The sequence below is a fragment of the Mugil cephalus genome, chromosome 4 (assembly GCF_022458985.1).
Source record: "Mugil cephalus isolate CIBA_MC_2020 chromosome 4, CIBA_Mcephalus_1.1, whole genome shotgun sequence".
NCBI classification, from domain to species: Eukaryota; Metazoa; Chordata; class Actinopteri; order Mugiliformes; family Mugilidae; genus Mugil; species Mugil cephalus.
In genome coordinates, this window is record NC_061773.1 from 13680286 (window position 1) to 13697000 (window position 16715).

General features: G+C 40.2%; 1 protein-coding gene across 2 annotated transcripts in view; it reads right to left on the reverse strand.

Moving 5' to 3' along the window:
* igsf21a (immunoglobin superfamily, member 21a) overlaps positions 1-16715 on the reverse strand; it is a 156395-nt gene that overhangs the window by 90901 nt on the left and 48779 nt on the right. For both annotated transcript variants that reach the window (XM_047583849.1, XM_047583850.1), the window contains exon 2: positions 11352-11464. In XM_047583849.1, the coding sequence (XP_047439805.1) occupies positions 11352-11464 (113 nt within the window). The remainder of the gene's footprint in view (positions 1-11351; positions 11465-16715) is intronic.

Here is a 16715-nt window from a genome sequence, read left to right on the forward strand (position 1 = left end):
GCATCCACATCCCCTCAACCCATAGGACCCAAAGACACCACAGGACACCTTCAGAAGGCCCATGTCCATTCTCTGATGAAGCAAAGCTGTTTTGGAGGCACAAGGGAGACCTACACAATATCAGGAAGGTGGTCATTATGTTATGCATGATCAGTGTACAGTATATTTAAGAAGAATGGCTGCAGATGACTCAATATCAGGAATGTTCGCTCTTTAAAACTGGTATCATTGGTTGTGCAGTGTTTTGCAGGCAGACATCCTTGACATCATTGAATCCACCAGAGCCCAAGAACCCGAGACCCAGAGTGAATCTGAATTCTGTGCCAAACCCATAAACATGGTTACGCATCTCTCAACAGTTTTTGACTTGGCTCTTTTTGCAAAGCCTTACACATTTCTACTGAGGAAATGAAGTGAAAACACGGCCACTGTGTGACTGTAATTCAAATTTTAAAAGAAGACAAAATCACATTTCCTAACGCAGCTGTAGTTTATAGATAGGAAACACTTAGTGGTCTTGTGATGATTTAAAACAGCACGTCTGTGTGAAGTGGGATCTAATCAAAATGCACTCATTTGCCTGTGGTCGTAATAATGGAAAAACATTGGTCACCTAGTTCAACACTGGGAATCATTAATGTGTTTCCAACTGTTTTTGGACAATAACGGAAATTTATGGCACAAATAAAGCTAATAAACTGCAGGTTTTAGCGACTCAGGCTTCTCCTATTCAACTCCTACTAAACATCACATGTAAATAATGGTATAAAATATATTTACAAAGCAATCAAGGACCGACATTATGTGATTTGTTTGCGTGTAGCTGTTTTTTCGCCCTCTGAAATGACATCCCAACATAGTCTGTCCATATAAACCGACAAGGAAGTACAAACACAGGAATAAATACACAAGGAACTAAACAAGTAATCGTTTGGCTTCTTCCACGGTCCCGGAGGACCTCACAGTGTGTTGTGTTGAGGCGAAGCAGAGGCCACGGCTAAGACTCCTCTGGCATGGAAATTACTTCCTCCTCAGATGCAAATGTCACAAAGAAGCTCTGATCCACCCCTAATCGCTAAATAATCACTTTCTCGTTTGATCCTTCTGTGATAGCGAGAATGGATTTTAAAAATCTGATGTGATTCTGGTTGGGAGATAATAAATTTTAAACTCATGTTGAAAATTTGAAGAGCTCAGTAAGCCCAAAGGAAGAGCGAAGAAGAAGCCACGAGTTGTGCCGCCCTAATTAAAATCTTCCTCTGGACGTCCATTATAAGGAAGAGACATTTTGACTATTATGTTGCTTCGTATAGTGTACTATACACTGGCGTTCACATGTGGATGAGATGTGTGCAGGAACTACTGAACTATACCATGTACTTAATTCTACTGTCATGGAGAGAATATGAGTCATTAGGGAGCAGAACAAATGACCCCACTAAGAGTTTTTCGATGCAATCATTTGTGGAATTACACGATGAATTAGATCCAGGTTATGGTTATTTATATATAAATCTGAGGATCTATAGGAGGCGCCCACAATGACAGTGTATTATTCACTCTTAGAAACAAAACATCCCATTGTCATTACAGTCACTAGCAGCACTAGCTCTCAGACAGGCACAGCAATGATCCGTCCCTTTGTTGCTATTAGCGTTTGAGGATAACAAAAGGGACTGATCCTGTAGTTTGCTGACATGAAGTGTGTAATTATCATTCCATGTATAACAGGCTGCTTATTTGCCCTAGTGACATCCTCAAAGGGGAAGGTTGCGGTGCAGTGATCCATATCACCTTATCTCCCATTCCCCTTGGGGTCCCGTATTTGGCGTGGAGCAGCAGGCTAATAAAGATGACACAGGTTTGTATCACCGTTTAAAGGGGCAGACAATTTTTTTTTTTTTTAAACAAGAGAAGAGGCACGTTTGAATAAAAATACAACAAAGCAGACGCTCCTTTAAATAGGTTAGTTGGCCCCCTGCGGAAACGGGTCAGTTACAGACTTGGGTCTTAGCGTGTTTTACCTATAGAAAGCAGAAAGTGTCCCTTTCATTACATCCAGTATGAATGTAACACTGAAAACGAATCGACTATTCTGTTACAAATGCAATGTGCTAAATTGGTCATGTGAGCTCTCCTCTGAGTAAGATTGAATTTGGGTGAAGGCATAAAACTGGAGAAGACAATGACCAAATCAGGACCCTAATAGCCCCTAAGTGCATCTTGAAAAATGCTAAAATGTGTTTAAATGGGGAATCAAGTAATTACTTGGACTGGTGATTAGAAAATGTATTATCATTAGACTGCATATGGCTCTAGCGGGCTTACTCGAGGCTCACATTGCTCCTTCACCAAAAGAAGCATTTGTGTCTACTTGGGGCCACATATAAAACCTAATCACAGAGGCAAGACAAATGTGGGGTAATGCTCAATCAGTCATTTTAATGATATTATACAGTCAAACAAGCAGTTTGAAAAGAAAAGTAACACACTACTGCCAAGTAGGGCACACTAACTAAATAACTCACTGGGCATAAAGGGGTGTACACGCAGGAAGAAACTAGCAGCAGTGTGGTGACAAGAAATCATGGAAAATTCAGTAAGCTGTAGAGATAAAAAAATATGTGACTGGAAGTTAAACCAGTCCCACAACAACCAGTGTTCTCTCTCACCACTTCGAAAAAACACCTCAAAATGGAATAGCAGCTGCACTGGCAACTCAAAACAGGGTTAAAAAACAAATTTCTGGGCCCACGTTTTTGAGAAACTCATCATTCCCCGTGGCTATACAAATTTATTTATATAACATACAGCTGTATTTGAGGTAAAACTGTAGGTTAGCTTGCTGTGGAGGGCAAGGTCTGTGCCAAATGTGCGTAGAAGAATTCAGTGATTTTATATTTGACCTGCTAATGCGATATTTACAGTAAACACCAAAATAAACCAAGAAATACACTGCTGCTAGCGTGGTTGGAGCACTAGCTTAATCTACGTGGAGATGATTGTTGCACTCAGAAACATCTGGGGTGGGAAATATATCTAAGAGGTAACCTAAGAGGGTTACCTAGGCAACCAGAGCCTAAATATCCAGTAGCGATGAGCGAATTGCTTTAGATGTGAACAGGGCTTAAACCTTATTTGTGTGAAAAACAAGAACAAAACATTAAAAAATATTCTTTGTCCAAAACAGGTTTGTTAACAGATTAAAAATGAATCACTTTGTTGTCTTTCATCATGACAAGATACAACAGCTTGAATCTTGGCTACACACACACACATATAAAAGTGTACTACTATTAAACAAGCAGGTTAATTCTCCTAGGTGCTGAGTTTCCCTGAAGGGGGATTCATGCAACGATAGAAGCAATGTTACTTGCACTGGCAGCCAGAGTCAGATCAGCACCATGGACAGAGGCCAGGGGAGCCCTTTGGCACAGACCTCGGAGCAGCATCATGGCCAGTGGTGTCGATAGAGATCTGCCCTACTCTTTGTTGATAAGTTGGTAACGCATGCAAAGATTTATGAATTTCGGAGTGCGCCCAAGCATAACTAAAAACGAGCAAGCAAGAGTAAACATGGGAGCAACTGTAGTGTAAAATTGACGACACCCCTCAGAGACTCGCTAATAATCATTACATGGTGCATGTTAAATCTATAAGACAGAACACATTAGAATAAATATCTATTATTTTACAGACGATTTGTATACCTACTTAAGTGGAATAGATTCTCTAATACGACGCTGAATGATTTAACTTGATAGAGTCAGAGCTCCAAACCAAAAAAACTATTGAACAAGAATAATGCTCGATATTTCTTTTTCAAGAACACGCTGTCTGCACTACCAATTTGGAAACAGAAAATGACATTCATAAGCGGTCATTTTAGGCGGACAAAGACACAGTGTTCATAAGACTGTACGTTACGACTGATGATAACTGAGACAGGCAGTTTTGAAGGCAGCCAATCACACGTGGGGATAAAACAGCAGGACACTAGACACCCGAAAACCCACCACAGGATTGTGCTGTGCATACACACTCTCTGCAAGGTCTGTTCTGAACTCACAGATTCCGGTTGCCCTGGCAACCGTGTCTTGAAGATTTTAAACTCGGATTTAACATATGACGCCTCCTGTGTGTCTCCACAGTCAAGAGACAGGATTACGGGCTAGAAAAACACTCCACTTTCCACTCGAGTATCCGGTAACATATCTTTGCCATTGAATTTGGAGGTAAGATGTGACAGAAACAGACAACAGTAAATCCGGTGACACGATGCCCTCAGGTAATGCTTTGCTATATTTCTTGGCAGGCTATGATTAGAGATAAGTCATTTGTATAGCTGTTATATTGTGCTTTGACACTGTCAGCAGCTTTGATGGGATTTGTCACATGTGGGCCACAAGTAAATCTGAAAAAATAAATAAATAGTACGACAGGCATTGTTACGGTTCAGAGAATTAAAATAAGGTGATGTGCACAACATAGTTTGTGCAAAAAGTGTCTCACTATTATTTGTGCATCAGTTCCTTGTTGTAAGTTCCTCTGTAAAGTTGTAGTCAGGTCATTTTATCTGCAGGGTTATTTTCATATTTTCAAATATAAGCACCGTGTTTTCCTCCTAGTAACTAAGCTAAGGCAGCTGGCGTACGTCCAAACACAGTTGGCAAACACTTACGTATATGTGTACAACACTTCTGTGCTGTTAAGATAATGGCAATATGTCAAGAGGGAAGAACTGTGAGCACAGCGTTTGGATACGGACTCCCACAAAAGTCGAATCTATGCAGATAAATATAATTAACTTTCACACTTTAACGGGAAAAAAATAAATAAAAAAAAATAAACGGAAATAAAAATCGAGACTTCTCCAAAATGGAGAACATTTAAAAGGTGGCAGTCGTCCCATTTTTAAGAACCTGTGTTAGACCTTTCAGAGGGAGGGAGAACCACACTCACTGGCACAAGCCACCCATGCAACAAGTCTGTGATGTGAACGTATTCCTTTAGGGCATAAAAAAAAAAGACATGAGATGAACCCAACACACAGTCAATCACAGAAAAGAAATGATGATGACAAACGATGTGAACATTTAGCTCCATAACAGTTGTCGTATAACTAAGTCATTAATGGGTTCTAAATGGAAATGCTGAGGACAACTTAAAAAAAAAAAGGGGTTTGGATATTAGTCACATCTTTATTTTATGTGTCAGCTAATAATATCCCAGAGTAATTTGCTGCAGTAACACGTTGTATCATATCTGAATCAGTTCTGTTGAGGCAGATGGCTTCATTAAAGTCTGACAGGTGCTTAATGGTCGATGATTGAAATTTACGAATGTCTTTGGTTATTGTCCTTCTAAAACCTTATAAACTGTTGATTTGTTTAAACACACACACATATGTATAGATAGATAGATAGATAGATAGATAGATAGATAGATAGATAGATAGATAGATAGATAGATGGATGGATGGATGGATGGATGGATGGATGGATGGATGGATGGATGGATAGATAGATAGATAGATAGATAGATAGATAGATAGATAGATAGATAGATAGATAGATAGATAGATAGATAGATATGCACAGCACACATATATTTATTTCAGTTCCAGTCTAACTTAAATTAACTAAAATATCAGTATGGTCATCAAAGCCTTTCTACCACTGCATATCATCTATGATGGCGTTCGGGAAATGGCTAGTGAGCTGGCATTTTACGAGTCAATCATGCTTGAAACCTCCATGTTACTTTTACGCCTTTACTTCTATGCACAGCTCACAAAATGAAAACATGAAAATGAAAACGAGCCATTTCTGTGAACAGCTGCTTCAAAATGTTTTCGTTTAAAACTGTCTAACAGTGGAAGATGAAAATGTATAAAAAAAAAAATACTTAGAAAATTAGGGAATGTATGAGTAAATAATTTAGAGAGAGGCAGTCGAGAGACTGACATAACTGGAACACTTGTATTGCATCCACCAATTCAATAATAGCCATGGTGCTGAACCGTTTAAACTTGTCTGGGGGCTGGAATGGGAAATCGCCAAATAAGATGCACAGTTTGCTAACCTTCAGTCTACATTTGTGACAATAACAAGACAAGATCACATCTAGCAAAAGTTCAACACACGCAGAGGAGATTCGAGTATTTTTCTGCGTAGCTCGTGCTCAGATTAGTGTGCAATTTGTTAACATGAAACCGAACGACTCTGGGATATAATTAATATTGTTTCTCTTTAGCTGCTGATGCTGCGTGCTATCCTGCTACGTGGGAGTGCGGCACTTGGAGTGCGCGAGGTGACGTTCTGCAATTCTGCAAAGAGCCGGATTATAAATACAGGTGAGTCTGAATCATAATAATGAAATGGATGGAGATGGACACAGCTAAAGAATGAGAGACGTATCAGAGAACGAGCTCGGATAGCAGACGGGACTGTGGTAAATGAGGGGATTGTCGGAGGGAAGATGCTTGGTGGGAGAGAGGATCTCAGAAGAGTTATGTCAGGGAAAGGAGGAATTCTGTAATGGGCAGTGTGGGGGCGGGGCGGTTCGACAGAAAGGCAGACACAGTTGATCCAGTGATTAAAATTAGGCAAAGTGCACTCAGCAGGCAAGCTAACAGACATGACTTGTATCTCTACTGTCAACGTGGCATACCTGGGCGCCCACAGGGACAAGTCGCATATGTGGACGTTCATTAGACTGACAAGACATAAATTAAAACCAGCACTGCATGAGATGAGCCCGTGTGCATGTCTTTGAGGAGCTATATGTGAGCGCCACCGTGCACAGCCCTTCTGAAATTCTTCCCCCACCGAGGCAGCACATTAGCACCGCCCTATCAAATGATCCATCATTACTATTTGGTGTGCCGTTAAAGCATAGATGACAGCTTGATGGTATTACATGTGCGCAGTGCTTAATCCGTGGCCTGCCAGTATTCAAGACTCACTAAAAACTTTCATATGGCCTTTAGTGCAATATCATACACACTTGAGAGGGTCTCATTTATTTGCTCTTGAAGCATTAGCTGCGGGGCTGTACAACATCCATTACTGAGGACTGCTCTCACTCTTGCAGTGGCTCCCTGTCTCCGTCTGCCATCTGGGCATACTAAAACGAAAAGTATTATAAGGTAAAACCACTTACAGTACTATTATCGCAAAAAGTGAAAGGAGGAGGAATAAACAGGATGATCGGGAAATGTTTTCAGTTTCCTTTGTTGGTAAAAGCTACATGCAGCTTTAATGAATAAGCTCCATTCATCAGAAAATCAACAACACAACGATGCATGAAGCTGGTAGACTCTGCAGACTGTGCATGGTTCTTACACTGGTGAACATTATTTATATTTAGTCATCGGATTTAGCCTGTGGTTTGCAACTCATTAGCTTTAAATGTGCTGTATGGGGTCATGGAGATCCTTTGTCTCTTTCATTAGTTATTCATATTTTTTTTTATTACAATTATTTTTATTTTTATAATAATCTAATGATCTAATAAAGATTTCTTCATTTGATAAAACAACAAATCCTCTCACCATTTTTGCCACCTTCAAGGTCAGCTTCTCACTTTTATCCTCACATACTTGAGGATAAACATACAGTTCATTTTGCAGTTATTATCAACACTTGTACAGATACAGCAGTGGGGCCGCAAACAATGAGGCTGCAAAGGATTAATGTCATCAGGAAGTGATAAATAATTGCATGAACTATTGTGCAGCTAATGCCTAAGCTGAACAGTAATGGACAGTATGCCTTCTCATTAAATCCTTTTCACAAACTTAAGTCAAGCAATTTCACCATAAAATAAGTTATTCACAATTTAGGGGATAAAAGAAAATACAAAATACTTTTATATAACAGAAGCGATGTGGGAACTCATATCAAATCCATTACTTTTATCTCTTTAGTTTTCAATGTACTGCTGAGAATTTGAGCTTGAAAGGTCCTCTAAAATAATCAGGTTTATCTTAAGTACATCCTAAGACATGCTAATTCTGATGGCAGTATGAGAGCGTTAAGCTTTTAAAAAAATCCTCAAACAGAATACGTCAGTGTCTCGCTCGCTGAAGTATCCGGTTTATTCAACCCTTCACTTGATTGGCCGAGGTTCGATTAGACACGAGGACTCCCCAGGTGAGTATCAACCCCTGTTCCATTTGAACAGGAGGTAAAATGAGAAGTCAACAGTATTTAGTCAAATAAAAGGCAGAGATTAAAGAAACTTTGGCAGCCAAGTGTGCGCAATTGATTTATAATTTATCAGCAGTTGTGCTGAGCAGCAGCCACCGGAAAGATGGGGCTGATTTCGATTACAACCTCTTCCCTTTCCCCATGAGGACACTTAATGTGGGCAGCTCTATTCTCAGAGTGGTTATTTAAACTATGTAGCCACTGATAGGAACTTCAGAAATCTGACAGAAAATATAAGCAAAACAATGCTCCACTGAGGCTGCTTGATTAAATGAAATTGTGAAAGCAATGAAAATGATCTATGGTACTAAGGTGAATGTGTAAAGTGCCATAAATCTTTTTTTGTCCTACCTTGAAAGGTCAGCATTTGCTAAGATGAGTCCAGAGACACTGTTTTATTTCACAATAATAAAAGTGAGAAAGGAAGCTTCTCTAAAGACAGAATTTCTGCCTAAGCAATAAACCACTCGCTCATTAATGACTCGTGTTCCAGCTCAGTTTAGAGGGTAAAAACCAAGGTGAATGTCACCACAGTGTTGGACTGAACGTTTGCAAATTATTAAATACTGTGAGAAAAAAAAAAGATTTTTTTTACACCGCAGAATTAACCAGAAATGATTGCATATTGGCAAAAGTGCCAGTGAGGAGCTGACCTAAGCCGGATGACTGTTCAGTGAACCAAGATGATGAGGAGATCAGATATGAAGTTCAGTTTACACTCTGAATAGTTTATTAGGAGCCTATACTGACGGGGCATAATGCCATTCAGTAGAACAAGACAAGAATAAGTAGTTACTCTGAAACTCTTTGAAACAACTTTGAGAAGTTGCTAGATTTAAGTCACGTTACAGAGAATTGGACGACTGGCTGTGTCTTTTTCCTTCCTCACCTCAACCTGATTGAAACGAGTGATCTCTTGTTAGTGTGGAATGCTTCAAAATTGATGGCGTTATAGTATATTATTTTTTTCTCAATTCTGCCTATCGTTAGATACATCAAACACCTGCGTTTGCTGTTTGAATACTCCCTAAGGCAACATCCACTGAGGGCCGGAGGTCAGGGCTAACCTGAAGCTTCAGATGGTTTGTTGCAAAGAACCATCTGGGAAGTACTCTTTGTGAACTGTTTTCGGAAAACATAATAGCTATGTTTTTAGAACGTCAGTAAGGAACACCTGCACATAAAAGGGAAGATTGTTACCTACTCACTCTCGCTATATTCTCGAACAAAGTTCTTTCTTGCTTGACGAGAAACTCAAGTGCCGAACACTGTGGAAGTCCTCGTAGGGCGCTACTACTGCTCGCAGTGTGGTTGCTAGCATTTCTTCTTTTGCACATTAACCACATGACTTCCAATTTCTAAGCAGTCCCAGAATAGTTGCTGGACACCACATGAGGAAAAAGTTACTCTCTGGTTAATGTGCTGAGAACAAGCTGCGAGAACTCCCAAATGAGGGCTGTGAGAACAAATTTATGTCAGTAGCGTACGTAACAGCCTTTAGAAGTGACCATTATCACACCTAAGGCATGGCAGTAGTTCCAGTTTGGTAGTTTGAAATAAACAAATTATGACTGCAACTGGACAACTTGAGCACATGTAAACACCTTCTCCCGACTAATATCAGAGTTCTCTTTATCCGCCTGAGACACCCAGATAATGAAAAAAAAAATAAAATAAAATCTGCGGAAATCGATTTTCGCTGGTATGTATACACCTTAATCTGAGTTAAACTAGACAACCTGTGTGCACATGATCCACAGCCAAGTGCTGGTGTATGACCCTGGAAAAAAAACATCCAAGAAAGAAAGAAGGTCAAGAGAGTCGGTAGAAGAACCACCTGAAGGACCATAAGCAGCACACACATTACGAACGAGATTATAAAACTGTACTATTATCCATCTGGTTGTTGTTTGAAATGTCAGCCTGCTGCATGAACGACTCCAGTTGTTAATTACATGGCATAACAGGTTAACCGGAAAGGGGGCTTTTAACGTACTGAAAAGACACATATCGCCACCTAGTGTGGAGGAGGACATGTTATTTGATTTTCTCCGTTGCATATAAATTGGGACAAGGACCAAATTCCGAAAGTTTCATTTTGAGCATAGCTCTATTAAGCTGTTCATGTAAGCACACTGAATGATGGCCTACACCTCTGTGGATAAGTGCAGAGCTTGGAGCCTGGCAAGTGGCACTGTCATGTGATTTCAAGTCTCTTAAGAATCCAGCCGCCTCCCAAGGTAAAGTCAGAGCTGCACATAAAAGAATCCCCGCCTCAGTAAAGTCACACTTGTAATGCATCTGTCACTGTGCTGTTTACTTGTTTGGTTTGGAAACCCATCAGTCATTAGAGCACTCCACAAGCCTCATAAATGACACAATACGGAGCAGGAATGCATTTTATGGGAGTCCCCTTGGCTCGGTTGAAAACATTTCAGGGTTTACGGCTCATCTGTGCTACATTGTACAAATTCAGTCACCATTCAACAACTTCCCCAACATGAAAAGTCAAACCTAGTTACAAAGCAAACCCAACTGCCCTCAAGAATCATCAGTGTTTTTTTTTTTTTTTTTTTTTTTGGAAATACAAATAGTCAGCCAATGATGTGATAGTAGCAGCTGCTCCTGCTTTTCAATTCAAGTGCTTATCACAGACTCCCTTTAAGTGAGACAAATTTTTCCTCTCTGAACTGTCATTTTTCCAAGATTTACTTTCATCATACATAACTCTAAAACAAATCCATCTTAGATAAACAAAGTTTTTTTTTTTTCACTTCATCAACAGCAATTAAATTATTAGCAGCACTTAAGCAGTGCTGTTCACCAACTGGGATTGTAATAGATGTTGAGTCGCCAGCTGTGAACTATTAAGAAATGATGGTGATGACCAGCAGATTGAGAGATGAAATTCCCAAGCAACAGCCCGCGATGCCTCCCATACAGCTGGCTGGAATAATAGCTCGCTTGCTTCCTAACAAGTTTGCAGTTTGACGCCGTGGGCTTGTTGTCCTAACACATCCATAAACCTGTGATATCATATACCGTTAGCGTTGCTACCACGGCGGTGAAATCATTCAGATGGCAGAAATGGAAGCTCCGGTGCTTAATGGTGTTGAAAGTGTAGACAGGTTTACTCACCTTGTACCAAACAATCTCTCGAAGCCTTCCGTCGGTTTTGAAGTTACACTTGAGAGTGACGGTTTCGCCCACGACGACAGGAGGCAGAGGTTCTATGGTGACTGTCAAATATCCTGAAACAGAGGGGAAGGGGTCAGAGTTACGTTACAATCATGGACTATAAAAACAACATTATTTTTCTGTGATAATGCTCCTGCACGTGTACATTTTGGAAAGCAGATATTGCAGTCATGAATTATTTTAAAAAGCTAAAAGTGGTCTGCATTCTCTTTGGGAAAATGTCATGGTGCACCCTTACACAATTACAAAATAAGCACTCTCCCATGTAGGTCTTTCTTGGTAAACAACATTTCCTTTATAGTTATAGAAAATGGGAAGACATTCGTTTTAGTTGCCCCACTCAGCTTGAGAGACTCAAACAAACAAAAGAGCCACTCTGTACATGTAGCGGGTACAGCAATTATTTTTTTAATAGCATACAGTTATGTCCCCGACCACCATTGGTTTCGGATAAACAAGGCCAACGATGGACTGAACGAAAATAGTTTCTCAGGCACACACAGTGGGGTGACAGGTCAGTGTATCATCATAGGTACGAGATTATATCTCCAAGTGAAAATGCTTGGAGATATAAAAGACAATTACCTGTCTATAATGAGAGGACCTGAGAGAGAATACATCCAAAATACTGTAGACAGGCGAATGAATGAAGACTGTAGGAAGGTAATGCAACATTTAATCTGGGAGGTGCTCAGTGTAGTGTCCAAAAATACATCTCCTACACGTTTCCAAATACAATACAATATCTAGTTTATATATCAGTGATAAGAATACTTTTTTAAATCCAGCTAAATTCGCAGTCAAAAACATGTTGCAAGTGTTGAATGTGTAACCATTTGCACCCGACTAACAGTTCCAAAACCCAAATGTGCTGACATCCAAAGTTCACTGCAGAGTTTGTCTATTTGCATTTCTTTCACTTACAATCCATCCCACCAGGGATCCGTTAACTGTCAGCATGCAGTGTACATTACAGAACATACAAAGTTTTTGTTAGCTGTCATCCGAGCTTTACTGCAGCGCAGAAAGAAACGAGGTAAAATTCAGAGTAACATGATTATCACTGACAGTTGTCCTTGTCCATGGATTGCTGAAATGTGATGACTGACTATTTGGAATACGAATGAGTACGATGCGTTGGCACTTTGCTTTTACAGTCTGTTCATATTTTCGCCCAAGGGACAGAATTTTGGCGCACCAGGCAAAATTGTTTGTCAGCCGGGTTAAGGCAAACAACCTAATGGCAGTATTCCTTTTAAGGATCTCTTGCATATATTTTTAATACGTGCCTTTCTTTTTTCTTTCTTTTCGTTTCGTTTGGTGCTATTTACTTTAAACATGTAAAAAGAACAGTCTGAGCAATGGTTGCTCCTGAATGATCTATTTTACTAAGATTAACCTTAGAAAGCAAGATACTGACAACTGTTTGCTGTTACTAATTTTTCTACTGCATTGGTCATGGACTTCAATAAAAAAAGAACCCACCACCTCAACAATCCCTATTACAGTATGTCACACTGCATCTTGGCATTGCATCCGCTCACTTACACAATTCAGCTACGTTCATGCATATCTACAGAACAGTGCTAAAATTTAATCTCTCACAGGTTTGTTCATAAAATCATGCACTACACTTGTCTGAAAAAAAAAAGGAGGATGCATCTGTTGAACAGTGCGGCCCTCCAAAATTACACGGGTTCACATTAGGTTTTGGAGAGTGTGAAAGGGAGTAATGCTATCATCATTTTGAATAATTCAAAACTACACAAAACTGGAACAGGAAAAAGGACATCGCTATGAGGAAATGATTTGCCTCTAAATTGGGTCTTGTGTATCTGCATTGGTAGACACAGATCAGCTGGTCTCTCGTGTCAGTGCACCTAGATATGCTTATTAAAGAATCTTAATTTAATCAGCGGGCTGAAGAGATCTTCTCTCCGGAGTCAAATTGAATGGATAAACCTTTCCGGAGACTGCATGTCATTAACACAGAGCTGATGCTCTTAGAGAAAATCCTCACCACTTACTATGAACCCACAAGAGGAGCAGCTTGGCCTTGTAAATGTCTCCGTGTGAGTTTTCCAGAGCGGTAGTGGAAATTCATGTTACAAGAATGTCAACTGCCTCCGTGGAATACAGAGTTAAGTGTGTGTCTTGCTTTCGGTAGTGGACGTATTTAGTTATATGTGGTAGAGCATTCCTTGAGCACAATGGTCCTCTTCTGTGCTTGCAGGGATTAATTGTGAACAATTCATTGAGTATCTGGCACAGAGGAAAATGTCCTACAGCCAGTGATGGGAAAAAAGCGAGCAGAGAGGGACGAGGATTTTTTTTAAAAGAGCAAATTACACGGGTTATGCACTTATGCCAAGGAAGTTCACATTTCAAATAATCCCTACAAGAAACTGTAGCCTGCACAGACCAAGACAAGAGGGCGTGCTGCGCACGCAATTCAACATCCATCGAGTGCGATCCAAATGAGTTCATAAATTAGACACATCTTATTTGCCAATTCTTTATTGAAAGTGTTCCAACGAAGCAATTTTTGTTATGCTCTGTGCCCTTGTAAAAACACGGCCTAATATTCTCACAGCAAAAATACGTCAGCGTTAATTCACTCTGAGCACAAAAACCAACACAGTGCAAGTGTTTATGTAAGTAGTCAGCCATCAGACATAATTCAGCACTTGCGATCGTTTAGACAGCTGCCCCCAGAGCTGTGTCGGCTCTGAGTGGACACACAAGTCTCCAATCAGCCCTTGTCAACTCAAAACACTGGAAAATCAACATTTAATCTACTGGGCAGCCTCTTACAAACATTACAGCTGATTATTATTTTCCCCAACTAACAGAGATGCTCCCTTAGTGAAATATAAAACATACAGCACAACTCCTCTGCTGTTTGTATTGTTGAGTGGAGTGGACAATATTTAGACTGTGACAACCACAAAATAAATCCAGCTTTTATTGAAGCAAACCAGAAACTTCACTGTACATTGAAGTCAATAATCAATCAATTAATCAGTCAATTTCTAAGTGGTATATCTGGCATATATCTGTGAACACATTTGATTTAGTTGAGTTCAACAGACAGAAAGCTTCTGTTTTCATGAAAGTGCTGCACCACATTGATCCATCTGCGTTATGTAGTCCTGCATCCAAAAGGTGCCTTGGATACATTCACACAAAAGAGTACTTACAGTCACCTACGCTATCCTCAAAGATTTACCTGCACCAATCAGGCATTGTGCTGTCCTCTGGCTACCTTGACATACATAAGAACCAGCAGAACTCACGAAGAGCTGCAGCTACGGAGAGGAGAGGCTGGAAAAACGTTGATGAAGATTTAGAAATCAAATGGTCAAAGGAAAATGCTGTACACCCTCAGAGAAACCAGCTGCTTTAAAGGGACATAATTTGGATGATGGAACGGGAGGTTAACATTACTGTTCTCCAGAAAACCCTTGAAATAAATCTACTTGTCGTGAAACTAAAAATTTATTTGGCCATGAAACAGAACACTTGGACATCATTGTAAGAGCGTATAAGCAAGTGTGGAGTGGCCAGAGAGTGCATGGCATTTAATTGGCTCGTATTAGCTGGTTGTGCCGGCAGACAAGGCCTCTGGCTTGTCTTAATCCATCAGAGGCGCTGTTGGAACAACATCTAATGAGGGCTGCAAACTACGCTTTCTCCCATTAATAACAGCAATTTGCCAAGATGCAATGAGAAAACAAAACACAGCCAATGATGGACCGGCCCAAAATGTGCCCGTTATTGTGCTCTGTGATTTATGACTGTGGCCTACCTTTGCTTAGATGTCAGCGCAAATAAATGTATGAGAAAAATGGATGGCTGAATTTCTCCTCCTCATCTGTGCCTCTGAGCAGTGTAAACAGACAGAGACGATGTGTAGTGTCTCAAACACATATAAGGCTTATCACGCTTTAAAAAGAAGGCACAAATTGTCTGTTTCAGAAGCATATGTTTTGTTTTTTTTAAACACAGAAACAATACTACGCATCCAACAGAGCACACAGCCTCAACGCACAGTGTTGGTGCATGTCATTACACACGGCATCTGTAATTAAGCACTTGCATTATACCCTGCAAGAGCATCAGCTATGAAAGTCTAGCAATCTGGACCCGTGCGGTAATCAATAAATTCACTTACTAACTGCGCCTCTAAAGCCTTTTGCCTGACTTGAAGGCAGCAGCTCAAGCCATGTGAGCAGTGAAGTGCTGTTAACAGGAGGAGAGGCTCTTTGGAAGAACCATGGCTGACATGTCAATGCTTTACACTGTTTTGGCAGCGCTAACCTCTTAAACATTTAGTCAATGTTCTGAAGGTCCCTGATGGTTCCCTCTGAAAAATGTTAAAGTCAAAGGCCTAAAGGCAAATAGAGGGTATAGATTATGTAAACTGGGCATATTATATATCATATTCACATTAGTCCAATAATGGGGACGCATGATTGATATTAAGTCTTAAAGAACCAGACAGATGTCATGTTCCCAGACACATGGGTGAACATTTTCTTTCTTCTTTTTTTTTTAATAAGATGGCAATGGAACCATTTACAATACAAAAGCAGCTACGAAATAGCACATCAGCAACAGAATGTTAAATGTCTGAGAAGTAGTAGATGGTAGTTAGAGTATCACCAACATTTACACCAATCAGTCACAACACTGAAACCACTAACGGGAGGAGTGGAATGTTGTGAAATGTACCACCCATCTAGGCCACTCCTTGATGGCAGCAGCCATCACACACACGGTTTAGGAACGACCCAAAAAACATGACAAACAGCACAAGGCGTTGTCCTGGCCTCCAAATTCACTAGATCAAGCCTGATCCATAGGACCCAAAGACCCCAATAACTCTGATGAGACACAACTGTTCTGGAGGCACAGGGGAGACTTACACAATATTAGGGAGGAGGCCATAATGTTATGGCTGATGGGTGTATATGCTAGCAGAAGTAGCAGGGGGGTGATGTAAGTTTACTGCCCATGATCTGAGAAACAATGCAGGTCTTGATTAAAATGCAAAGTTACGCATTTATTATGTAACGTATGCAGTGAATTTAACGTGTTTCCTCGTGAATGGCAGCTGTTAAGGTGGGCGTGCAAGACTTCTGAATGAACCTCCACCGTCTATGTACCGGCTTTAATTAGCCAGAATAATTTGCATAAAGTTTCATAACATTACAAAATATGATATGCGTGAATATTTCAATAAATTACACCTTCCTCTAATGCACCTGTTGTACTATTGTGCCTTGTTTCTATTATTCATTA